Source organism: Pelobates fuscus, chromosome 3 (genome assembly GCF_036172605.1).
Source record: "Pelobates fuscus isolate aPelFus1 chromosome 3, aPelFus1.pri, whole genome shotgun sequence".
In the NCBI taxonomy this organism is placed as follows: domain Eukaryota; kingdom Metazoa; phylum Chordata; class Amphibia; order Anura; family Pelobatidae; genus Pelobates; species Pelobates fuscus.
This window is the reverse complement of record NC_086319.1, coordinates 287,640,143-287,667,759: the sequence shown is the minus strand read 5'-3', so window position 1 is coordinate 287,667,759 and position 27,617 is coordinate 287,640,143. Positions and strand designations below refer to the sequence as shown.

General features: G+C 41.0%; 1 protein-coding gene across 1 annotated transcript in view; it reads left to right on the top strand.

Moving 5' to 3' along the window:
* Nucleotides 1-27,389, top strand: part of TET3 (tet methylcytosine dioxygenase 3) — a 105,138-nt gene extending 77,749 nt beyond the window's left edge. Inside the window, exons 5-12 of the mRNA XM_063448668.1 lie at nt 6,580-6,670; nt 7,888-7,981; nt 10,085-10,293; nt 13,819-13,969; nt 15,630-15,719; nt 17,036-17,173; nt 20,527-20,863; nt 23,804-27,389. Of these exons, the coding sequence (XP_063304738.1) occupies nt 6,580-6,670; nt 7,888-7,981; nt 10,085-10,293; nt 13,819-13,969; nt 15,630-15,719; nt 17,036-17,173; nt 20,527-20,863; nt 23,804-25,494 (2,801 nt within the window). The 3' untranslated portion in view covers nt 25,495-27,389. The remainder of the gene's footprint in view (nt 1-6,579; nt 6,671-7,887; nt 7,982-10,084; nt 10,294-13,818; nt 13,970-15,629; nt 15,720-17,035; nt 17,174-20,526; nt 20,864-23,803) is intronic.
* Nucleotides 27,390-27,617: the final 228 nt, after the last annotated feature.

Here is a 27,617-nt window from a genome sequence, read left to right as displayed (position 1 = left end):
CCCAGGGTCCAATCGATATTAAAGACGGCCCTGAGTGTAGTCTAAGTACAACTTTCCTTCGACATGCTTGCAAGGACACAATAATATTGGATAATTTCTCTTTATTGCTGGGGTTTTAAAACTATTTAAAGCATTTTGCAGTTGTGTAGTGTACTTGGGTTTAAATAATGCCTGTGCATATAATTTATCATATTGTGGGGGTCCCTGGAATCTCCCACAGAAGCGCATTTTGGAAAAATATCTGCCTACACGCTTTTAACCTTGAACTTGATCCATGTTGTTAGAAATGTCTGCAGCCAGGGCGTGTCAGTGTTTGTGTGTAAAACCGTCCGTGACTGGATCTCTTCCTAGGAATGCTGCAGCAGACATCTGCTATGTGTAAGACATTCCTTCAAAATATTGGGGGGGGGGGGGGGAGGGAATTAATGTTTGCTTTTCCTATTCTTTATGTTCTCAGTCCCTTAATATGGCCACTAAATGCTGTATTATTCGATCATGGCGTGTTGTATGCAGGAACACACACACACACACACACACACACACACACCTTAACTTGATTTGTGCTTGTCCTTTATGATACAGTAACTGTGCTTAGTTTCTTTGAACACCATGTGCAGAGGAGGTTTTTATTTTAGTATATTTTTTTTTTTGATTGCCCTTCTAATGAATCATAACACAGGGCTTGACAAATTTGCTTGGAATCTAGGAGCCAGCTAGAAAAGTTAAAGCCAGAGAAATCAAGCCAAAAATACAATTATTAGAGGGACACTATAGTCACCAGAACCACTACAGCTTATTGTAGTTGTTCTGAAGTCTATAACTTGTCCCTGAATACTTTTCAATGTAACTGACTTTTCAGACAAAAAGCAGTGTTTACATTGCTGCGTGGTTGGTTACTCCTCTAGCGACAGTCAGACGGCCTCTAGAGGTGCTTCCTGAGTCAGTGCTTTACACTGTGCAGCACATGCGTTAATGTTCCTTATAGGGAAGCATTGATTTAATGCATTTCCATGAGAAGTTAAATTGTCGCAGTGGCATTTTGCTGTGTATGCATAAAAATCTCCTAACGCTTTCATAAGGGGAAGGATTGGATTGGCTGAGATCGTCAAGATTGATGATCTAGGCCATGGGTCGTCAACCTGGTCCCTACCGCCCACTAGTGGGCGTTTTAGGATTTCAGGTGGGCGGTAGGGATTTCCAGGTTTTGACGACCGGACGGGCGGGCTGGCGGGTGCGAGCCGGCGGTACCCCTGCGACTGGGTACCGCCGTGACAATTTGCGGCCCCGGCCCGCGCGGCAAACCGCCGGGGCCGCATATGGAGGGGTCCATCGGGTGGCCCATGCTGTCAGGGCCACCCGATGGATGTGGATTGTGCGGGGGCCCGGTCAGCGCTGGGCGCTTTAACAGCGCGACCGGGCCCCCTGTGATGACATCGCAGAGCTGGGAGGAAGTGACTGCACGTCACTCCTCCCAGCTAACCCTGAGAGCCGCGCGGGAGGAAGACCAGGGAGTCAGAGTGGGAACTCTGACTCCCATCCACCTGAGCCACCACTGGACGCCAGGGAGCGTACCCTCCTGAATCTAAAAGGTAGGAAACAGGAGGGTGACTTAAATATAATGTGTGTGTGTGTGTCTTGTGTCTTGTGTGTGTGTATGTATGTGTGACTGTCTGTTGGTATGTGTGTCTTGTGTGTGTCTGTATGTATGTGTCTTGTGTGTATGTGTGTATGTCTGTGTTCCTGTATGTGTCGTGTGTGTCTTGTGTGTGTGTGTGTGTGTCGTGTGTGTGTCTGTATGTGTTGTATGTGTCGTGTGTGTGTGTATGTATGTGTCGTGTGTGTATATCTATGTGTCTGTATTTGTTTATGTGTGTCTGTATGTGTGTCGTGTGTGTGTATGTATGTGTCGTGTGTGTGTGTGTATGTATGTGTCGTGTGTGTGTCTGTATTTGTATGTGTCTGTGTGTGTGTATGTATGTGTCGTGTGTGTGTGTGTGTGTGTATGTATGTGTCGTGTGTGTGTGTGTGTGTATGTATGTGTCATGTGTCTGTATGTGTGTCTTGTACGTGTGTCTGTCTGTTATAGTGGACTATATAGTAAGTGGGCTACCTAGCTCAGCCTTCCTACTGGGCATTGCTACAAGGAAGGTTAAAAAATAGAAAAAAGGGGAAAAAAGGTGGGGAGGGGAATTGAGGAGGGAGAGGAGATGAGCTGACGCACAAATGAGAAATCATATTATGCGCAAACAGAGAAGTCGTCTGAATATCACTGAAAGAGACCTTTGTTTGTTCCTTACGAAAATCGAACCAGATATCAAATATTTAGTCTCGCAGCATCAACCTCAAGGATCTCATTAATCACTAGTAAAGGTAATTTCAATTTACTTTATTGTTTTCTCATTAAACTTAATAAAGTTAAAAACCTTATAAACCTGCATTAAGTAGAAATAAAAAGATAAATGTACGTACATTTATTTTTTGTAAAACACCCTCCTTTCTAAAAAATATTCTGCATTTGCGCGAAAACTGGTGGGCGGTAAGGACATCTTTTCAACCAAAAAGATGCATTAGTGGGCGGTAGGTAAAAAAAAGGTTGACTACCACTGATCTAGGCCATGAAGGTGGGTCCTGCCATGGCGTCACCAGCACGGCGTGGGAAAAACACCTTTCCCTTGTGATTGGAGGTAACACACACACACACTCACTGACCGAAAAACACAGACATAAACGCACACACACAGACACACTCATTCGCAAATACTTTTTACTTTTTTTATTTTAATTTACATCCACCCAGTCTCCCTACCTTTGGACAGCTGGACTGGATAGGCTTTTCCTGGGGTCCAGTGGAAAACAGAGCAGGGAGATTACAGCTCTCTCGCCGCCGCACTAAGTCAGCCACCTGTCTCCCTCCCTCAGCTCTTTCTGTGCCGCCCGCCCACCTCCCTCCCTCAGCTCTTTCTGTGCCGCCCTCCTCCCTCCCTCAACTCTTCCTGTGCCGCCCTCCTCCATCCCTCAGCTTTTCCTGTGCTGCCCGCCTCCCTCCCTCAGCTCTTCCTGTGCCACCCGCCCTCCTCCCTCCCTCAGCTTTCCCTGTGCCGCCCTTCTCTCTCCCTCAGCTCTTCCTGTGCCGCCCCTCTCCCTCCCTCAGCTCCTCCTGTGCCGCCCGCCTCCCTCCCTCAGCTCTTCCTGTTCCGCCCGCCTCCCTCCCTCAGCTCTTCCTGTGCCGCCCGCCTCCCTCAGCTCTTTCTCTGCCGCCCGCCTCCCTCCCTCAACTCTTCCTGTGCCGCCCTCCTCCATCCCTCAGCTCTTTCTCTGCTGCCCTCCTCCCTCCCTCAACTCTTCCTGTGCCGCCCTCCTCCATCCCTCAGCTTTTCCTGTGCCGCCCGCCTCCCTCCCTCAGCTCTTCCTGTGCCGCCCGCCCTCCTCCCTCAGCTTTCCCTGTGCCGCCCGCCCTCCTCCCTCAGCTTTCCCTGTGCCGCCCTCCTCCCTCCCTCAGCTCTACCTGTGCCGCCCGCCTCCCTCCCTCAGCTTTTCCTGTGCCGCCCGCCTCCCTCAACTCTCCATAAGCCACCCCCATTCCCTCAGCAATCCATGAACCACCTACCTCCCGCTTTCAGCTCTCCATAAGCCACCCGCCTCCCTCAGCAATCCATGAGCCGGCCGCCCCCCTGCCTTCATCCCTCAGCAATACATGAGTCGTCCGCCCCCCTCCCTCTGTCAGCCGCATGCCTGCCTCAGTCCTCTGTGAGCAGCCTGCCCGCCTCTGCTCTCAGGCAGCTCATCATCTCGGGGGCTGAACAGACCTTGCGCCTGGGATTTGTCGAGCCCTGTCGTAACGTACAATTGATATCAGTCCGTATAAAATGAAGTTTAATTAAGATTAGCTGTTTTCATTGTTTGCTTGTTTGAATTAATCCCTGCAAGGTTGTCCAGTTTTATTAAAGGAACACTATAGGGTCAGGAACACAAACATATATTTCTAACCCTCCTGGCCCTCTCTTGCCTCCCTAAATATAGTAAAATCTTGCTTGTATTCAAACCTGAAGCTGCTGGCTCTGCCTCAGACCAGCAAGCTGTCTGCTGACCTCATCAAAAGTGTTGTTCTGAGCCAATCACAATGCTTCCCCATAGGATTGGCTGATACTGTGAAGGAGGCAGATCAGGGGCAGACCCAGCACAAGTCAAACAAAGCCCTGGCAAATCAGCATCTCCTCATATTGAATTGAATCAATGAATCTCTATGAGGAAAGTTCAGTGTCTGCATGCAGAGGGAGGAGATACTGATATGTTATGATGCACACTAGGCAAGACTGACATAGGAAGCAGCTCTAGCAGCCATCTAAGGAATGACCAGTGAAGTTATCACTAGGCTGTAATGTAAACACTGCATTTTCTCTGAAAAGACAGTGTTTACAGCAAAAAGCCTGAAGGTAATGATTCTACTCACCAGAACAAATTCAATAAGCTGTAATTGTTCCGGTGACTATAGTGTCCCTTTAAGTTAAACCTAATTTTTTATAATTAATATTAATACGTTTAATATCAATGCCGTAAACTGATATAGAGAGTATTTACAGTTTTGAGAATTTACCCAACTCAGCGTTTGTGTCTATTTTCAAAAGATAAAATCTGACGCAAATTATGCAGTACTCTTAAAGAATTCAAACTCTGGATCCACCCCCAAGTCATTCACGTGAAAATGGCCTATTTTTATAGGAGTAAGACGTTGCGGCAGGCATATCATGGGTTGTTCATTTTATCAGGGTGATTTTAATGTGTACTGGCATTTCTCAACCCAAATTAACACCTGCCAATTCACATCTTTAATTAGAGGGACTGAAGATATTTCCATAGTCTGCTGTATAAGGTTGGAGTATTTGCTTTTTAAGTATGGAGTTTAATATCCCTTGAGACATAAAGCAGATGAGTTTTTTGAAACCTGAAAAAGAAAATTGTTCTCAACAGCCTTGTGCTTGGATTATCAAATGTGTTACAAATTGAGAAGGCATATATTTATCTCACTGCTAGTGTCCCTACAATGGATCATTGACCTTTGTTCTACAACCTTACTGCCTTGTTCTCATCTAATGGTTCCCACATCTTTTCAGCAGACTTACTTTACATTGATTTATAAGGTAAGAACAATATAAATGCCATCCATGGTCCTTGGAACAAGCTGATTGTATGAAAGTTCTTAAAGACTCAGAATGACCAGCTATATTTGGCAAGCTCACACTTTCATAGGTTAATAAATATAATACTAATTTGGTAAAACAGCTGAATTGAAATGCCCCTGGCAGAGGCTGCTCACTGAAATGACATTAACTAATCAATAACATCCACAAATTACAAACGCAATCAATTGGTCAGTACTGCAATTTAACTACTCAGGGTTCAGTATGGAAGACTTCGGAGATCGGATTTCTGGCTTGAAAGCCAAACATTGATCCTCAAGCTGATGGTGAAAATCAATCCCAGAATTCTCTGGCAGTGAGTGGAAAGTAAATTTAAAGCTGTAGTTCAGCTCATACCTCCCAAAATTTCAAATGGACAAAGAGGGACACTTTAGTTTAAGGGGTGTGAGTAGAGTGTAGTTGGGGTTAGGATTGTTCTGAGAAACTTTAGATGACTTACGAATAACAATGCATGAAAATGTCATATAATAAGAGCAATGTATCTTGATTGCACAGATTGATTTCTAAACACATATAATGTCGTTTTAAGTACATATTACTGGGAGTATTGTTGCTGTGGAGCACCAATATAGAGCTCCTAGAAAAGATGGACAGAAGGATTTGGTTCAAAATAGGGATTGTCCCTCTTGAATAGAGAAACTTGGTAGGTATAGTGGATACCCATTTAATATGATTGAGACCCAAACAAAATGAATGCAGCAGAATCATAAGATACATAGATATTTTAGACGTATGGTATTCTTCTAAACAAAACAAAAAATCCCTATGTAGGCAGGTGTGATAAAACAGGCCAGCGTCCCATAAACCCTAAAAGTAAATAATGGCTGGAATGGTAAAATAGTGTGATCTCAGCTACCACTCGTGGACTAGGTTGGAAAGTAGTGGCTTCTAGCTCATCCTCTTTCGTGCAAGCTACAGGTAGGGGTACAAAAGTAAGTAATCCCTAGTGATCAAGACTGGCGGAGACCAGTGAACTGCACTCTACCCATTTCCTCTTTCTGGAGAGGGGTACCGGTATATGAATATATTGAGCAAATGCCTCCTCCCATGATGCTTGCGGATGAAAGATCATAATAAAGACTGAATAATCAAGTGCCTTTGCCCAGAATGTTTGCCTCTATAATAACCAGGGGTTACCTTGTGCTAACCTGGACACATTGCTTCCTTTTGGCATTGTGCATATTTTTAATGCTTTGCTAGGTGCAGTTTACACATTGATAATACCGAGAGCTTAGCTATTGTTACTGTGTACCCCTATATTTCAAAACTTTTTCAAAAACGTGATATTTTGTTAAAAATGTAAAGCACTGTTTTAGGAATCCGTAGTGTGTGACGTATATATTTATACATAATTTATTTTACAATATTTGGTATCTTGCAGAACAAATTAATGAAAAGGATGAAGGACCTTACTACACTCATCTTGGCTCAGGACCAACAGTAGCCTCCATAAGGGAGCTCATGGAAGAACGGTGAGTAATCTCTTGTTCCCCAGGTGTGTGCGTATAGTGAGTTTGGTGAACTACTCCTCTGAAACAATATAGCCGTTGTAAAAGTAAATCCTCATATTTAAGACCACAAAGCATAGATTAAAGGGACACTATAGTCACCTGAACAACTTTAGCTTAATGAAGCAGTTTTGGTGTATAGAACATGCCCCTGCAGCCTCACTGCTCAATCCTCTGCCATTTAGGAGTTAAATCCCTTTGTTTATGAACCCTAATCACACCTCCCTGCATGTGACTTGCACAGCCTTCCATAAACACTTCCTGTAAAGAGAGCCCTATTTAGGCTTTCTTTATTGCAAGTTCTGTTTAATTAAGATTGTCTTATCCCCTGCTATGTTAATAGCTTGCTAAACCCTGCAAGAGCCTCCTGTATGTGATTAAAGTTCAATTTAGAGATTGAGATACAATTATTTAAGGTAAATTACATCTGTTTGAAAGTGAAACCGTTTTTTGTTGTTGTTGTTTTTTTAAATGCAGGCTCTGTCAATCATAGCCAGGGGAGGTGTGGCTAGGGCTGCATAAACAGAAACAAAGTGAATTAACTACTAAATGACAGTGAATTGAGCAGTGAAATTTCAGGGGAATGATCTATACACTAAAATTGCTTTATTTAGCTAAAGTAATTTAGGTGACTATAGTGTTCCTTTAAAGATCAAAAGGCAGAGGGATAAACAAATACAAATATATTCTTCTAAACAGTATGTTCATGGTTAATTGAACTACTAGTACTACAACAAGGGCATTTCTCTATAACCGGTGTCATGGGCTATGACATTTTCATAAACTGAGGAACTCAGACTCGCTATTTCTACAAATTATTGCTTCTTTGTTCATTGTTGTAACATATTAAGGTTCACGTAAAGAGACAGTTTCTACTTTTAATTGAGTAGGGCCAGTATAGTGTAAGGAAAAAAAATGATTTGCTATATATTATCATCTTGTACAATTAACTTTTTTTTTGGGGGGGGGGGGGGGGGGGGAGGAGTGTAGTGGCATACATTGCACTCTATAAATAAATTTTCTTCCACCTTAACAATATCTTACTCTTTTAATTTGTGGCTGTGCAAGGGAAAATTATTTTGGTGTGTGGATGATATGACCTCATAAGAACTGGTGATTTTTACATAGTACACTTAATTTGTAGTTATCCACTTAGCTCTTCTTCTGCTTTTATTTTGCAGGTATGGTGAGAAAGGGCCAGCAATACGCATTGAAAAGGTTATTTACACAGGAAAGGAGGGGAAGAGTTCCAGGGGATGTCCGATTGCTAAATGGGTACGTTTTCCTCAACTTACACTTGCTATTCCATATACTATTTAAACATTTGTGGCTCTTCTGGATAAGGGGGTGAGTAAAATAGGAACTTAAACATCAGGAATCTGACATTTGTTTTAGACTTAAAAAAGGATCAGCCTTTTTCAACCTCACGTGGAAATAAATTGGAACGGTCACCTACAATTGGTGGGAAAGTCTGCAACTTTTAAGTATCAACATCTAACAATAAGATCATATTTTAAAGTGGTAAAAATCACCAGAGAGGCTGTGCTGCCTCTGGTGACAAAAACAAATAAAGCAAAAAAATAAGCTGTGCTAGGGTCCATCAATGATTCCCAAATTCCAGAATTACCTTGATGCTTTTGTGCTTTTATCTGTGATGCTTTTTTCACTGCAACTCATATGATTTGCTGACAGGCATTGACAAGAAGACAATATGGGAGAGTTGTAGTACAACATACACTTATGGGCTGCTGCTCATCACCCCTGATGTAAAGTATACATTGTCATTTAACCCCTTAAGGACACATGACATGTCATGATTCCCTTTTATTCCAGAAGTTTGGACCTTAAGGGGTTAAATAGACTTTAAGCATCATACAATCTGTGTTGCTTGTTGTGGTATGGAGATCTCCTGTCCCTTATTCTCAGCATTTTCTTACTGATAGTTGGTGCATTGTAATCCAGTTACAGCATTTTATTTATGAAAGCTGTTAGTTGAACTAAAACTTGCTTGGCTCTTTTATGACATGAACAACTATGTTGTTGGGAAAACACTATGTGGGCAGAAAAGGTGGGTTTATTCACTATATTATTATTATGATTATTATTATATAGCGCCAACTTCTTTTGCTGCGCTTCACAATAGTAAGATGTAATGTACCGGCTTAACTACACACAATGAGTATTAGGTGGGAAAAAACGAACTCAGGCTGTAATTTGGGCAGGCAGCTATAAAATGTGTGACTTTGGTGTTGTTGTCTGGAGTGACCCTTTAGAACAAGCTACTGAGATTGCATGTAATAAATGAGTATTAAACACTAAAGCTCACCCTATATATTTTCAGTTGTTGCGTCTTCAAGAATATCTGTGCATTAACTCTCTCATGGGGACCCTTTAAATTAGCTCTATCCTTCACGTGAAACATCAACAACTGTTTGTTTTTTGCTGTAATGTTAAGCATATCTTTGTCTGGCTTACCATTTTACTCTGATGCAGCCCTGGTGGTATTCTAGTGATTTTTTAAAAAAAAATCATTACATTAATCCAGGAACACAGGGTCACTTGGGCTGCGTGCTTTCGAAGAGAGGATGTTCTTGAATGGCAGGAAACGGATGGTAGTAGGCAGGGCAAGGTGATCTAAGGACAGCACTGTGTAATTTTATATGCTGGTAACAGAAGTCTTCCTTTTCCAGTTGCTCTGAGCTGACCATTATTTGTGATCATTAGACAATGTTAGCCGTCTTCTAATATCTCATTACTTTATAGAAACCTGAAAATGTATCTAATGCTGTCTGCCTTTGTATGTAAACACTGAATATCAAACTTGCTTGACTCACTTGCTAACTAGCAGATATTGAACACTCCAGTAGCTTATGTGTGTATGTGTATTTATTTTTATATATATATATATATATATGTGTGTGTGTGTGCGTGTGTGTGCGTGCGTGCGTGTGTGTGTGTGGATGTAAAAAAAAGCTAAAGATATGCAGCAGAATGTTGATAAGGAGTAATTTTCTGTAAAATATGTCTGTGAGCCAGTGATTAAATAATTTGTACAGGAATATGCTAATATGTAAGAGATGATAAAGTAGGCGAAGATTTTAGAGAAGTGCCTATAGTATGTTTAACAACAAAAGCTTAGAATCTGTTTTTTTAAAACATACTAAACCGTGCTAGTACATGATTACACAACCTTCAGACAATTTGTTTTACTATCCGTTTTCTTTCATATAAAAAAAATGCAATTTATAACCAGCTGGATTGCTACCATTTTTCCCCAGTAGCCATAATCTTTTTTTTTTTTTTTTTTTTTTTTACTTGAATTATTGAAGAGGATTCGCAGATTTAAAACTTTTTTTTTTTGTGATCCATTCACTTTAGGTCATTCGCCGCCAGAGTGAGGAGGAAAAACTCCTATGTTTGGTCCGAAAGCGTGCTGGCCACAGTTGTGAGAATGCTGTCATCATTATCTTAATCATGGCATGGGAGGGAATCCCACGTTCACTTGGAGATTCCCTCTATCAAGACCTTACAGAAACCATCACCAAGTTTGGAAATCCAACTTCACGTAGATGTGGCCTGAATGATGAGTACGTTCATTTTTATTTAACATTTCAAATATTCTAACCATTTATTTTATTGATTCCTAGTACATAGCAAGGCATACAAGAGCAATTATTGGGACCAAGTCTAAGGAATAGCTTGTGAGGTTAAACATCACTGTTAATTGATTGTTTCTACTAGCACATCAGCTACTTACCCTCTCATGTATTATATACAAGGATAAGCTCTCCTTGCTCAATGGCCACTGGTTTTCCAGGTCGCATTGAAGATGAATATAATACCCTCCGGCTTCCTGTTTATCTCAAATATGGTGGAACAGTCTTAAACGGAGATACCTTTTTTGTAATTTTTTTGTTTTTCATGTTCTAGGCAGGTCATTTACTGTATGCCCATACAAGGACACTTTCTGTTCATTCTTTGCATGTTTTTCTCTACTTCCTGTGAATCAGCACCATTAGTCACTTGACTGACAGAGCTACTCATGCAGATGTTCTAAAAGCCTAATCTTTTTGCATATTGGGTATATATTTATCAGCCACAACATTAAAATTACTGACAGGTGAAGTGAATAACATTAATTATATTGTTACAGTGGCACCTGTTAAGGGGTGAGATATATTAGGAAGCAAGTAAACAGTCAGAAATCATGTGTTGGAAGCAGGAAATATGGCAAGCGAAAAGATCTAAGTGACTTTGCGAAGGACTATATAGTCATTGTCTAAGCATCTCCAAAACGGCAAGTCTTGTGGGGTTGTTTCCCGTATACAGTGGTTAGTACCAAAACCAGCGTCAGAGTCATGCTTGCCCAAGACTCATTGATGCATGTGGGGAGCGAAGACTAGCCGTCTAGTCCGATCACACAGAAGAGCTACTGTAGCTGAAATTGTTGAAAAACTGAATGCTGGCAATGATAGAAAGGTGTCAGAACACAGAGAGTGCATAGTTTGCTGCCCATGGGGCTATATAGCCACCGATACCTGTCCACCGCCGAGAGTGCCTTCAATGGGGACCTGAGCATCACAACTGGACCATGGTGCAATCGAAGAAGGTATCCTGGTCTGATAAATGTTTTCGTAGTATAACCGGGAAATTATGTTTTCGTAGTCTAACCAAGTTCTGGAAAGAGAGATTTCAGACCATTGATGAGATTCAGATCAATACAACGAGGCAGGTGATGGTGAATTCAACAAAGGATTTTGCAGAGTGTTTTAAACAGTGGTACAGTGGTGGGAGAACTGTGTCATATACATCTGTACAGATGGATATAGATGGATATATAAAAGCTTCTTTGATCATGGTGAAGCACTTTTATTCATATACAATGCCTTTTGAATATATAGAAATGAAACCTTGCTCATTGTCACTAAATCTTCATAATAGTGATATGCACTTGGGTTGTCAAGAGTTCTCAGTCTGAGTAACAACTATTTAATGTCATAAGCACTCTGCAAATAAGGAAAGAATACATGCCCAATATCTGCAATAAAGTATAAAACCAAATACTTTTAATTACTTCACATTAAAAAGCCACACAGCAGGGAAAAGGCACAACCGTGAAGATGCTTACCCATTGCATGCCTCAAGTGCACTTCATCAGAGACCCTCATCACCGTCTCTAAAGTGCCCTACAGGGACGAACGCTTAAGTATCATCAGGATTGTGCCTTCCCCCCTGCTGTAAGTTCCAGCTAAGATTTTTTAATGTGAAGAAATTGGTGGGGGTTTTTTTTTGTTTTTTTTTACATTCTTTATTTATGCCAGTGAGAAAGCATACAGATTTTTGTGAACATGTCATACAAAAATTGGTTAGGACAAGATGAGTAATACGCAAATAACACAACATGTAGAGAATGCTGCATATTTTTATTTTAGTGTAGAAATAATAGAGAGTGATTCAGGCTAGGCAAACATGTCTACAATCTCTAAGTAAAATAACTTCTCATAGAGGAAATACCAGATGTGGTGAATGCTATGGGATTAAAGATGCACTGAACCACTGTGAAATGTAGGGAATCAAGCAGGAGGGAACAAGTGCACTGGTACATGTCACAACATAACAATATACGATACATATCAATGAACATTGCACAGGAGGGATAGCCACATGTCAGGGCGCAAGAGCTTACCACCATGATCTCTCAAGCTTGGTCTCAGGTGTATATAAGCATTTGAAAATAAAAGATTAAGATTAACAATATAAACATTTGGAGTGCGCATTGGTGGTGGTGTCTCAATTAAACAGGGTTTGTGTGTGACTTGAGAGTTAACCACTGGGATCCATCTAAGGTGAATCCTGAGGGCTGGCTAGTTTAGTAAAGATAGGTCTCCCCATACCCCAGCTAGGTAGAGCTAGCTGCCTGGTTAGTGAACCACACACCCACACCTCAGAACCGCTCCAAGCCTGGCCCATGCCTGTACAATAGCCATATTCCGTACTTCACTGTCCTGATCTTCAATACAGCCCAAGGCATTTCTTCCAATGGGCCTCTGGGTCAAAGGTAGACGGTGCGTCTGCTGCAGAACCCTTCGAGGATGTGGATGGTGTGTAGGAGATCTCTCCCGGTTAACTCCTGGCCCGGAAAGACGTGTCTGCTAAGAACTTGTTGAGGTGACAGACCTAGAGCTCCGACGGTGTCAGTCTGCAGTTTGTACCCCACCAAGTGGGGACTGGGATAACCCCCACTGGTCCAAAGGGGGGAGAAACAGGGCCAGAATCAGAAATCAGTAAGCCGGTGTATGGTGCCTGAGTAAGAGAGCAAGGCAACTGTCCCTAGGGAAGCCGCAGGCTCCAAAGCTTCGTATCTCCTTTTGGGCCACAAAGCTCCCAATCTCGGGCCCCACAGCCCCACCAGTAGTTGCCTGTACAATTAATTGTAGTTGGTCTCCAGGAGCTTCTCCCGCATGCAACCGGTAAGCATGGTGGTCCATTAGAAATACATAGTGCACCTTGCAATGATTTCATCATTATCTATTTCCTGTTTAATAGGTTATTCATATTTTAAGAACAACTAAAATAATATTATATAGCATGCATATTCATGTATTTGCTTAACCATATATGTTTAACTGAAGTGGTTACACAAGATGGCTTTAAAAAATAAAATTAAAAAAAAACAGTGGTTTGTCCCCTTTTGCAAACCTGCAGAATCCAGCTGCCGATCCCCTTGATCATTCAATGGCTGCGAGTGTTGGTTTAGCAAACTCAGCCCATAAATGACTCTTTGTGCAAATAATGTACACATATATATATCCATATGTATATATATTATGCCAATTAGCATTTGGACTATAATGTATCTTAAATAGTAAAATATATTTCGATATATTTTTAGTCCAAAAGCATTTTGTAAAAATAAATTTAGTGGAAAGGGATTCTATAGGCACGTTGACTTAATGAAGCCATTTTGGTGTATAGATCATGCCCCTTGATGTTTAAAGTATCCCTTTTAAACATGCTAAATCATGGGTAATAACCCCAAACCTTAATCTAATGCTTATCCTTTCCATAACCCATTAAGATGCTCAACTGCGCTTTTGGCTTTGTTTTCTCAGCCGGACCTGTGCGTGCCAGGGAAAGGACCCGAACACCTGTGGTGCCTCTTTCTCCTTTGGATGCTCGTGGAGCATGTACTTCAATGGCTGCAAGTATGCACGTAGTAAGACTCCAAGGAAGTTTCGATTGATAGGGGACAATCCCAAGGAGGTAAGTTGGAGATCTCAAAACAGACCAATCAAACTGTTTAGAATGCAATTAACATTAGCTTTTTTTTTTTCCTATAACAATCCAAACAAGCATTGGCCCCTCTGCTTTAACAAGAGCCGCAGCTCTCTAAAAATGCTTAGTGGCAAAAGTACATTTGGAGAGGTTTATTTATTTATTTTTAAATTTGCAAACCGCTTGAGAGGGCACCAGAGCTTTCAACTGTAGTTGTAGTGCTTATGGTGCTTGGAATCTTCCTTTAAGGCATGAATTGTTGTACCTGTGCAAGCCTTAAACACCTTGAACGCATCCAGGTTATGGTGCCAATATACATGCTTCATTGCAGGAGTAGTAAGATGCTGTTACTAGTTTGATTTCAATGCTGTTCTCTCAAGAAAATAGCTGATCGTGTATGAAGTTCAGCTTGCTTTCTCAAGCTGTTAAAGGACTACGAAAGTCACCCAGACAACTTAATCTTAATGTAGTGGCACTGTAGGTATTAACCCTTCAAGGTAAAAAAAAAAAATGGATTTTTTTCAGAAAGGGCATTGTTTATCTTGAAGTGTAAAACATGCCACTATTGGTGCTTCCACTGCACCGACAGAGTATAACTTGGTCACTTGACGCAGCAGCTCATAGTAATACAGTGGATTCAAATCGCACATGTGCATCAGGTCCCCAAAGCTCTTGAATTGGACCATTGTTGGAGGAAGCCATGTTTCATCTATGACCTCTCAGAAGTCAGAAAGGTGAATACAATTTTTTATTTTAATAATTTGTTGAAAAAGGGGTGGGGCACCTGCATATAACTAGGGACAGAGCCTTATAATGTTAAAGGGACACTAAAGGCACGCAGACCACTGCATTGAAGTGGAGGTCTACCTAGAGGTGGAGTGGACTAGAAGGACTTCCGGGTCGTTAGGTGACTTTTGATCACTATGCATAAGGGCAGCCAGTGTCACGCGAAACCCTATAGGAAAGCATTATGTATTATAATTAATTCATTATACATGCTTTCCTATCTGGGAAGTACTAATGCATGCACGGCCACCCCTGCAGGCTGATGTCGGAAAGGGAGGAGCGGAGGCGGAGCCTAAATCGTCTCTCAGGGACATCAGTGCTGGAATCAGGTAAGTGACGGAAGGGAATTTAGGGAACCTTGTTTTACTGGCACTATAGCTTCCCTGTAAAAATACACATTTATATCTCACTATAGAGTTCCTTTACAAGGTGTGTTTAAAATTCATTGGCACATTGAACTTTTTCTATAGTAAAAATTTAGACTTAAATATAATGTTCAACCTATTTAGCCTTGAACTATTATGTCACCCAGTAGGACTTGCTCTGTTTGTGTGGGTCTACGTCTAGACCCTCATCGTCACCCTTACACACTTCTATGATCTTTTTGTGACTTTTTAACATGTTTACCTAGTTGTAGGCTGGAAGTATGTGGTGTCATTAACAATAGTGCTGCTCTGTATGGTATTAGTCTGGAATATTCATCCACATTAGATAAACAAGAAAGGCGTATGATGCTTTACGTTAAAAGGCAGATTAGGAGCACCAACTGTTTTAAATGTACTGTCACAATCTGTTTCTGTGTTAAAGAACTACATATTGGTGCAGTATGACCCTGACAATTTTATATTGTTTTGTCTCACAGGAGGAGAGTCTCAGGGACAATTTCCAGGATCTGGCTACTAAAGTTGCTCCTGTTTACAAGTCACTTGCCCCACAGGCTTATCAAAACCAGGTAACTGAACAAATTATCATCCTATGCTTTCTCTGTAGAAGCAGACTGTCCCCCAGTCTCGTCTGTTTTTGCTTTATATTAAAGGTACTCTACAGGCACCCAGACTACTTCATTTCATTGAAGTAGTCTGGTGCAGTGTCCCTGTTCACTTAGCCCCACAATGTAAAACACTGCCACTAGTGTCTGTCTGCTAGAGAACCACTGGTGGTTTTTCTTGCGGTTTCATGGAGTTTGACTTTGTGAAACAACACTGGACGTCGTCCTCATGCTTTACATGAGGAAATCCAGTGTCTTCAAAATCCACATCGAAGGAGACGAGCCAGCGCCAATGGACCTCTCAGCAGTGGGAAAAAATGTTAAAAGGCTTTTTTTTTTTTTTTTTAACCCTTTACTTTACTTGGGAAGGGAGGGCGGACAATAACCTTAGGGCAAAGGGGCACTATAGCGTTAGGAATACAGTTTTGTATTTGTAACGCTATAGTGTTCCTTAAAGTCTGTCTTTTTTTTTTTTTTTTTTATACCAACTCATCATTTGTCTTTTCATATTAAAGTTCTCTTTAAATATTGTACATTACTCAGGTTGCATTATATCTTTCCTGGGGATTCTAAATTTAACCATAGTATACTATATATCTTGGAGACTTCCCCCATTGTTCACTCCAACTTCTACGAACATTACATGAAAAACGTAGGGTAACAATCTTCATTTATACATCCAACCATACACCATTTACACACAAGGGCACTGTCGATGGGGGTCAAGGGGAATTCCATCTAGTCCTCCACTGTAAAATTTTCATTCCCCCAGGGATTCCATATGCTATAATACATTTCAAGATTACCAAGATTAATGTATACTGCTTTTTCCATCAAACATTGATAATTCACCTGAGTCTGTATCTCAGTCCAGCAAGGAACTATAGATGTATTCCAGCATCTAGCAATACATATTTTTATTGCAATCAAAATGTGAATCATCAGCATATTGTATTTTTTATTATTAGGTAGGTCTAAGTGAAAAAGAAAGGTATGAGGTGATACCCGAAATGTGAGACCCATGATTTCTCCAATAACTCGTTGTAAATTATTTTTTAAAGGCAGAAGTTTTATACAATCCCACCATATATGTTAATGTGTACCCAGGTTTAAGTTACATCGCCAACAGATATTCTGAAGTCTCAGTCTTTTATTATTGTCATTATTATTTCATTAATGTATTATTTTCTTATTGCTAGATGTTTTGCAGGGCGCTACAATAATTCTTTGAAATGGTCAAATGCTGTGTTCATAAACGCTTCTCCTTTTCTCCTAATTAGGTTAACAATGAAGATGTAGCAATTGACTGCCGACTTGGATTAAAAGAAGGTCGACCTTTCTCTGGTGTGACAGCTTGTATGGATTTCTGTGCCCATGCACACAAGGACCAGCACAATCTGTACAACGGGTGCACAGTGGTAAGAAAATGTCAAATACTACAATACACATCTACAGGCTCAAACCTGCTAAATAAACTTTGAAAGCATGCCAATTAAAAGTGTACATTATAAAAGCCAATGTTCCTCTGTGCATATATTTTAGTACTATAAAGCATTGCAACCTTTCTTTTTAATAACCATACCTTGCAGTATGCACAAGTACATTTTGTTCTTATGCAAACAGGGTGAGGTTTTTTCATTGTATAAATTGGTTTATTAGCAATTTTGGTACTGCATCTTTCTCAAAATAGGCAATTGCAGAGAACATGAATGGCGAGCAGGAGATGTTAATTTCCCAAATCTTATAGTGACAAACCTGGAGAAACATGTTTGTGTGATCTGTATAATTTTATTTTTGTTATTATTCCTTTTTGTTCCTTCTGTACTGTAAGATTGGTATTGCAGGAATCACAACTTCACATAGCGACACCTGGTGTTCAACACATAATAATCAATCCCTAACTTGAATAGGCAAGCCTCCGTTTTTGATTTGTTGTCTCTGAAAGGGGCTTGGCCATCTTCTGCTGTGGATTGGCTCATTTTCCCTCTGAGCACACTGCGCTGAATGTTGTCCTGTCTTTTTGTCATGAGTCAGTCGGCATAATGTCCAGTGTATTCCAGGTGGGAATGTGCTTCAATTAAAACATATTTAGTGAATCATTGCTGACCATGCAAAATAGCAATACTTTGGCAAGGCATTTTCAGAATGAAAAATTAAAATAACATAGGTAGTGTCATTTTTAATTTTTATGCTGTGTTTTTAGTTTATTTGTTATTTGTACTTTTTCTAACTGTTACTCTACATTTCATTGTTTGTGACAAACTATTCCTTACTGCACCTCCTCTTTTATAAATGTAAAAGGAAACCCAACAGTATCTATATTTTCCATTTTTAGTTTGTGACAATACAAATAATGTCTTTTTTTTTTTTTTTTTAAATTCTTTATTTTAAGATTTTCATTTGCATTGGGGTTAGGGTACAGAAAGTAATAAGGGAGTAAGAGGTTTGTTACATAGTACGTAGAGCTCATTTTCATTTGTTATGACAATCGTGCTAATGAAGCCTATTTGATCATTCTTCAGTTGTGTTATCTATCAGTTGCTTGTCCTTTATTGCTCTACACATAACATTTGTTGCGACTCTAGATCTATGGGTCGGGGAAGGGTACAGAATAAAAGGGGAGGTACCAGGGGTGCCCTATTGGGGTTTATCCCTTCCCCTCCTTTCCCCCGCTCACCCGCCCCCCCCCCCCCCCCGTTTCTCCCCCACCTCCCCTTTCCTCCCCCCCCACCCCCGCAGTCGCTTTGCCCCTTATTGGGTCTTTATTGTGTTTTCTATACGTGAGCGTCCGTGAGGGAGACTGAGATGGGAGAAGAGGGGAGGGGCGAGTTGGCATGTATATACGTTTGTGCACCTCCTTGCATTGCTGTCTGTCGACAGTCGGTTACAACCGTGTTGTGGATGGTGATTTTCAGTGCGCTTCATTGCACGGGGCATTGGAGTGTGCCATGTAATGCGGGCGTGTAGTGGTCTACTGTCCTCAGAGGGACAGGTGTCCCGATGGTGCATCGGTGGCCGAGGAGTCTGTGTCCCCTGGAGGCGCCTGTTTGTGTTGGGTTTCGTGTACATGCCGTGGGAGGGGCGGTTGTCAGGGGGGTAGTTCCCGGTGTATTTGTGGGCGCGGTGGTCGGGGGGAGGAGGGTTGGGCGGAAGGGGGGGTAGTGGGTTCGCGCGTTTAGGTTCCTCTCCTATAGGGGGGAACCTAAACCTTCCCTCTCACCCCCACCCTTGTAGGGGTGAGAGGGAAGAGAGAGAAAAGAAAGGGGGGAGAAAAAAAAACAGGAGGGTGGAGGGGGGTTCAAGAGAAGGAGTGCCCTTGCGTAAAATCCCTTCTGGGTGGTTTGTGTCCGCTGTGTTGGCGGCAGCGTTCGTGTGCGGTGTTCGCTCCTCTCCGGGTGATGTCGGATATGGTTGCTGGTTTTAACTGAGGTTAATTAGTTCGTTGAGTTCTCGTTCAGTTTCGCGTGGTTCGTGTCCCAGAGGTCCCACATGCGGTGGAACGCTTTGTACGTGTCGTTTATCTGTGCCGTTAGTTCATCCAGGTCACGGGTTTCTGTGATTTTTCTAATTATAGTAGAGATTGTGGGGATTTTTTGGTCGGCCCACAGTTCCGCGATTGCTCGCCGCGCCGCTAGGTTTGTTTTCACTCCTAGTTAATACAGTGCATCATTTACTTAAGCTTAGCATTTGTTTAATTTCAAATGTTCAACACTGTATGTTTTAAACCAACCAATGAAAATGCAAAAAATACAAATGTCTTTAAACATTTAATATGTCAGAAGAGAAAAATAGAAGAAAAAAAAAAACAGGAAATTTTTAAAAAGACCATAATTTTTTTTTACTGGCTAATATCCACATCAGCATCACCCATTGGCTAAGCTCCTCCCTCTGAGCTGATAGGACAGAAATAATTAAACCAGAATAATGTGTATAAAAGTGACTATCCAAAAGGCAGGCAAGGTGGCAGGAAATGTCGTTGCTGAAGGCCTTAAAGCTCATTCGAATAGGGCTGTCTCGAAATCTTTAGGGCTGCAGACTGGTCTTCCTCCAAAATGTTTGTAAGACATTACCGCCTGGACGTGTCAAGTTCTTCTTCGTCATCCTTTGGTAGAAGTGTCTTTAATTCTGTGGTCTACCACTAATGAATCGTTTTTTGCAACAATTCTGTTTGTTTTCATTATTTCCCACCATGTTTAACTTTGGAAGTCCCATGATGCTAACATGATCCATGTCCTCATCAGTGATCCCTCCCTTTCTGTATTGACTTGGAAACTTGACTGCTGGTATTCGGGAGGAAGGTCCTTTTATATACATTATTTTAATTTAATTATTTATGTCCTATCAGCTGAGATGGAGGAGCTTAACCCATGAGTGATTCTGACTTGAATTAGCCAGGAAATTGGAAATTGCACTGACAAAAGCGTCTTTCTTTGGTGGAGCAGGGCTGTAACTTTAGGCACATATGTAAGTTTGGGCTTTGCGGCACTGTACATGAAGGAGTTCTATATATTCTTGCACATGCATCTAGTTGACTCACTATTTTAAAACTGCAGGTGAGAATAGGGAGGAGTCCTCATACAAATGTAATGACTTATGCTAAAAGTCCATGTGAGACCAAGGATTTTTAATGCATATTTTCCGTTCTGCAAGCTGTACTGTAATTCAGGTATTCGGTGCATAGTTTTAGAGTTTACACGAAAAACTGAAATGGTTTATGTATTTTACAGTAACTGTTGAAGTAGACTGACCTTCTTTGTCTATTAACTCTTAGGTCTGCACCCTGACCAAAGAGGACAACAGAACAGTTGGCAAGATTGCAGAAGATGAGCAGCTTCATGTTCTACCATTGTACAAGGTGTCTAACACCGATGAATTTGGCAATGAGGAGGCCCAAATTGAAAAAATAAGGAAAGGTGGAATCCAGGTGCTGTCTTCCTTTCCTCGTGAGGTGCGCAAACTTTCTGAACCCGCCAAGTCTTGCAGACAGAGGCAGATGGAGGCCAAAAAAGCAGCTGCTGAAAAAAAGAAACTACAAAAAGAGAAATTGACCACACCAGATAAGACCAAGCAGGAGCCAGCAACACCACCACTGTGTGCCCCAAGCCCAGGTATAAACTTTATTGGTCTGCTGAGTCGTACATTGGGGATGGGAGTAGACTGATGTTTGGAATAAGATCCTAAAGTGTTAATATGCTTAAAGAAAAATCTTTGCTACCAACAGGATTCCTGGTCTAGACTGAGCTTATAGTGGCCCTAGACGTTTGAAATAATTTTCACTTCTTTTAGAATCAAAATGCATTTATTTTTTTGAAAGCATATCTGCCAACCTGGAAGTCAGTATAAAAAACAAAATTCTTTCTTAAAGGTACTCTCCTGTACCAGGAAAACAAAGAGTTTATCTGGCACTGCAGGTCCCCTCTCCCTCTCCCTCCCGATCCCCATCCCATGTTGCTGAACCCCTTCAGTGATTTACCTGTATCCAGCACCGAAGTCCCTCGGCGCTGGGTCAGGATCCGCCCACACTCCTCCCCCGCCGACGTCATCTGGCAGGGAGATCTATTGAGAATGCGCAGCTGGCAGCGGGGGAAACCTAATGCGCATGCACGGCAGTGCCACGCACGCGCATTAGACCTCCCCATAGGAAAGCATTGAATAATGCTTTCCTATGGAGATTTCAGCAATGCTGGAGGTCCTCACATTGCGTGAGGACGTCCAGCGTCGTTATAACACAGTAGACACTAGAGGAGGACCTAACCCTGCAAGGTAAATATTGCAGTTTATAAAAACTGCAATAATTACACTTGCAAGGTTAAGGGTAGTGGGAGTTGGCACCCAGACCACTCCAATGGGCAGAAGTGGTCTGGGTGCCTGGAGTGTCCCTTTAATTAGTCATGTACCATTTGTAAAGATTTTGTATACAGAACACAATTAAGTGAGAAAAATAAATCTGAAATAATTGCACAGCTTCATGCTGGTTAATTCCAGAGAAGGGAAAGCAAAGTAGCATAATCTATTTTACAGCAAATTCAAAGCTTTTGTTCAACGTGATTAAAGGGACACTGTAGGCACCCAACCCACTTCAGCTCATTGGAGTGGTCTGGGTGCAATGACACTTTTGCACCTAGTGCTGCAATGTTAAACATTGACCCAGCACTGAGGAACATCACCACTTGGATCAGGTAAGTAAATAAAGGGGGAGCATTGTATTCCTGGCACTAGAGTATCCATTTAACTGTTGAGACAATTTTAAATGTTAACGTAAGATGAACATGTTTAAGTTACTTACCGTATATACTCGAGTATAAGTCGAGTTTTTCAGCACATTTTTTGTGCTGAAGAACCCCAACTCGACTTATACTCGAGTCAAGGTCTGTATTATGGCAACTTACATTGCCATAATACAGACAAGGGGCTGTGTAGGAGGGGGGCTGGCAGGGAGCGTTTACTTACCTCTCCTGCAGCTCCTGTCAGCTCCCTCCTCCTCCGCGCCGGTCCGTTCAGCACCTCTGTCAGCTCCCAGTGTAAGTCTCACGAGAGCCATGGGGTCATAGCGCGGCTCTCGCGAGACTTACACTGGGAGCTGACAGGGGAGCTGACCGGACCGGCGCGGAGGAGAAGGGAGCTGACAGGAGCTGCAGGAGAGGTAAGTGCTTCCTGCCAGCCCCCTCCACTGAACTGCCAATGCCACTGGACCACCAGGGAGTGAGAGCCCCCCTCCCTGCCATGTATCAAGCAGGGAGGGAGGACGAAAAAAAATATATATATAATAATAAAATAAAATAACTAAATAAAAAATAATATAACAAAAAAATGTTATTCAAATAATAAATACAAATATTATAATAAAAATGCCCACCCCCCCACCAAGGCTCTGCAACACACACACAAACACACACTGCACTCATACATACACACACACACTGCACTCATACATACATACACACACACACTGCACTCATACATACACACACACTGCACTCATACATACACACACACACTGCACTCATACATACACACACACACTGCACTCATACATACACATACACACACACACTGCACTCATACATACACACACACACTGCACTCATACATACACACACACACTGCACTCATACATACATACACACACACTGCATTCATTATATACACACACTGTAAATGAATATTCAATTAATATAATTTTTTTAGGATCTAATTTTATTTAGAAATTTACCAGTAGCTGCTGCATTTCCCACCCTAGTCTTATACTCGAGTCAATAAGTTTTCCCAGTTTTTTGGGGTAAAATTAGGGCCCTCGGCTTATATTCGGGTCGGCTTATACGCTAGTATATACGGTAATCTTCACTGACTGAGGAGATAAAAAGGGTAATTTCAAATTATTCATCTGTAGACGGTTGTCCATGTCATTCATTTAGTATGTTTTGTCAACATTGACATTTTGGCCTAAATATTATCTCATCATCGCTCCCCATTTCAGTGATTAAACATCAAAGTGCTATTGGGGAGTAAACACTGCAATGTTTTTTCTGAGATCTGTTTATCAGATTTTTAAAAATGAGACTTTATCTGAACACGTGTTTTTCCACTCCAAACCACCACCACAAGATAACCCCTGTCTGTGCATATCTTTAAATAGTTTTCTTTGTGTGTGCACAAACACTTTTATATGTGAGTATTCATTAAAAAAAAACACAGGGTTTATTTACTAAAGTGGGAATTCTAAGTGAATTCGAATTTAAGGCCATGGTAGCCAAACTAAAAGCATGGCTGACTTAGAGCATGTATCCAGTTTCACTATTTTGACCTTAAATTTGGATTTTACTTTGAATTCTCACTTTAGTGAATGAATAGTTACAAAGGAACCTTTGTTGCCATTATGATTTTTTTTGTTTTTGTTTTTGTTTAGAAGCATTACCTGATTTTTGTACAAAACATTGGAACATTGCTAGGAATACATAATGAGATAGGGAGCAGTTTGTTAAAAGATAATTTCAATAAACTGTTGTAGTAACTTGTTGATACTGAAACTGTATGTGCTTTCCCACCAGGTGTGTTACAACAGCAGGTAAACCCTTGTATAAAAGTGGAACCCAACAATCACTACAATACCTTCAAGTATAATGGGAATGGAGTTGTCGAGAGTTACTCGGTGCTGGGCAGCTGCAGGCCGTCAGATCCTTACAGCATGAATAGTGTGTACTCCTATCATCCTTTCTATGCACAGCCTAACCTGCCTTCTGTGAATGGCTTTCATTCAAAGTTTGCTCTTCCCTTTGGATATTATGGTTTTACCAGTAACCCTGTGGTTTCCTCTCAGTTCATGAATTACGGTGCTACTGATACAAGAAGCAACGGGTGGATGAGCAACAGATTTGATAAGAAGGCAGACATGCAGTCAATGACAGACAGCATAAACCATAGTTATGAAATATCAGAACAAGGTTTCATGAGGTCAAGTGACCTGTCACATCAGTACAGCCTCCAGGATCCCACCAGTCAAAAATCATCAAACCTTTCCCATCGGACTACCCCTGTTCCATTGGACACCACTCCATATTCACAGAACCTTTCCTGCTTTAATAAAGCAATTAAGAAGGAACCTGCTAGTGACCTGCCACATGTAGATGCTTTCCAAAGTGCATCAAGTGTCCATGCTCCGAGTCCAGGTGTAAACCGATCATCACAGAACAGTGATCAGTCAATTCCATATAAACCAAATGGAGTGCTCTCATCATCTGAAAGGACTAATGCTGAAGGTCACAGCAGTGTGTTTATGTCAGGTGAGAAAATAAACTTGGCAAACAGTCTAGAGAAGAGAAATTATTTTGGTGTTCATGCAAATGGAATAGAATTGAAGAACCTGCACAGAAGGGAAAAACAATGGAACACATATGGAATGGATAGTCAAACAAGCCAACATGATGCACACTCTCAAGGAAAGGTCTGGAGCTCATGCAAACTCAATGATAGTCCTGTTGTACTGCCCTCATCTGCAAATACACATGAGAAAAACTGGACTAATGGACAAGTCATGAAGGAAACTGCAGTGTTCCAAGAAAAACTTTGGAATTCAGTTGCTTCCAGTGATCGGTGCAGTGTTACCCCAAGTATTGGGCTGCAAGAGAAGGCATGGAATCTGTTTGCTAATCCTGCAGTGAACTCCTTGAAAACCGATGACAGTCAGATGCTCTGGGACCCTTACAGTCTAGATGACAATGTGGGTGATGCTAATGTGAAGAACGTAAAAGAAGAGGAAGAGGAGGAAATCTGGTCTGACAGTGAGCACAACTTCTTAGATGAGAATATTGGAGGGGTCGCTGTTGCACCAGCCCATGGGTCCATACTCATTGAATGTGCAAGGAGAGAGCTTCATGCCACTACACCCGTGAAGAGACCCAACAGATGTCACCCAACGCGCATCTCCCTGGTGTTTTATCAACACAAAAATTTACATCAACCCAACCATGGACTGGCACTTTGGGAAGCCAAAATGAAGCTACTGGCAGAGCGGACACGGGCGAAGCAAGAGGAAGCTGCCAGGCTAGGCATCAAGACGGAAGTCAAAAGCTTTGGCAAAAAAAGAAAGTGGGGAGGTGCTGCCACTACAGAAACCCCACCAATCGAGAAGACCGACATCATCCCAACTCGACAGGCAGCTACTATATTTACAAACTCTTCTACCACTGCATCCTCCTATGCCTATACCAAGGTTACGGGACCATACAGTCGCTGGATATGAGATTATTACAGCTACCATTGTGGCCATTGTACCTCAGCTAATCCACAGCACTGTAATATATGGTGCTATTTTTTTGGTGCTTTTCACTTGTGTAGAGCGGGGTTATCCTGCTTATATGTGCACATCTCCCAGGACGTAACCCTCTCAGCAAGAGAACTTTTACTGTATATTGTTTTGTTTTTGTTTTTTTGTTTTTCCATTATTCTTCAAAAGATTTATATCTGCATTTTTAAAACCTACTGTTGTACAATGACAGGAATATACATGAAAAATCACGGCATCCTTTTAAAAGACACACAAACAAATTTTTAATCACATCTAAATATATTTATTGGATTTTTTAGAACAATGATGGTGCATAATTTGTAGCCCAACCACCCATGAACAGGTCTTCTTAAGCTACTATGAATCATGGCTAAAAGACCACCGAACATCTGTTAATCTTTATTTTGTTTTTGTTTGTTTTTTTTAAATGTAAAAATTTTTTTAATACCAATCAAAGGAAATGCTTTTAATCACAAAACCCATCTTCGACAGCAGGCTAAGTAACAGATACAGTATCCCTTTACTGGTAACTGAATTTATTTTACAATTCCATTTTTTTATTTTATTTTTTTAAATAATCATACAGATGTTTGGTTTGACTGGATCTCTGCAGAATATACAGAGAAGCTAATAAGGAATCGTAAAGATGTGTGAAAATATGAAATGAAACCATTAAATTCACTTTTCAGTGCGGTGTCACTCAGTGGTGTAACCTTTTGAGCAAGCCAGCATGGAAATCATTTAGAGCTCTTCTTATAAAAACATTTTTGCAGTTAGCCCAGTATTGCTGGATTGAGTGCTGGTTTGCTCATCTTAAAGGGACACTCATTTTAATGTAATGTTCATAAAGCTGAAATACTTTTTAATGTGAGACTAGGAGATCAGACGCACTCATAAAATTTTACCTAATAGCCAAAATGGCCAGGATATGTATACATTAAATGTCATACTTGAAAAATTACATCCACAAATGTTCACAGGGCTATGAGCTAGGCATTGTGGGTATGGGCAGATGCCCACACAGCTATAGAGATCAACATATTTATAGAGTGTGTCTTGCTGCCAAAGGCCAAGTAATAAAACGTTAATACTTAAAATAGTATTTTATCTGTAGATGTTCTAGCAATTTCAAATGTCATATTTGCTTGACACTAGCACTTTATTTTTAATTTTTGTTGCTAAAACCTTTTTGACTAGTAGTAGTAAATTCTGTCTTGATCAGAAGTCACTCTACATCTGTATTGCTGTCTGCAGGGCATATAAAAAAATCTATGTAAGATTTATAATCTTTATAATTGTATCTGAACTCAATTTATGCCACTGCAAAGAAAATTATAATAAAAAAAATTAAAAATGAATAAACCAACAACAAATAACAGAAACAAAATAGCGCTTTTCAGATTGTAAAACCCCTAAAAGGGCTGCTGTATCTTCCATCAAATGAAAACTGTGAATAGATACCATTGTGTTGTATATATGGTGCTGTTGGGTTCTGGGCATTTTCTGTTTAATGTAACTCAATGGGCCTACCATGTAGACCAAACAACCTGCATTTTTCTTTTCTGTATGTTACACTGATCAGCTCTTCTTTTTAACAATGCTGTCTTGACCTGTTTGCTTTAAGATAGATCATTGTGAATGTGTTGGCCATTTCATTGACTCTCCTAAGTTCCATTGCAAATCAGTGGTGCTCTATGACCGTAACACCTATTTTTAGTATTTGCTAATTTTATTAATTGGGGGGTAAACAAGGGGTTGCATTGAAACTGCAGGTGCTACAAAGCTAAAGGAATGAAAAAAAAATAAGCATAAATAAAAGTATTTTTTAAGGAGTATAGACAATTTTAAGACTATTTAGATTTGTTGGTTTTTTTTGTTGTTGTTTTTTTTTTTTTTTTTTTTTTTAGGAAGGTGAATTTAAAGGTTTCTAAGCTGGACAAAATGAGTACCAGGATGTGCCAGACAAATTACGATACAGGCACTACACCAGCACAGTTAGTCACATCAGCTATCAAGGGATTCATGTCACACAGAATGTAAATCCAGCTCAAGGCCAAGAAACATGGTCTTGGTTTCTT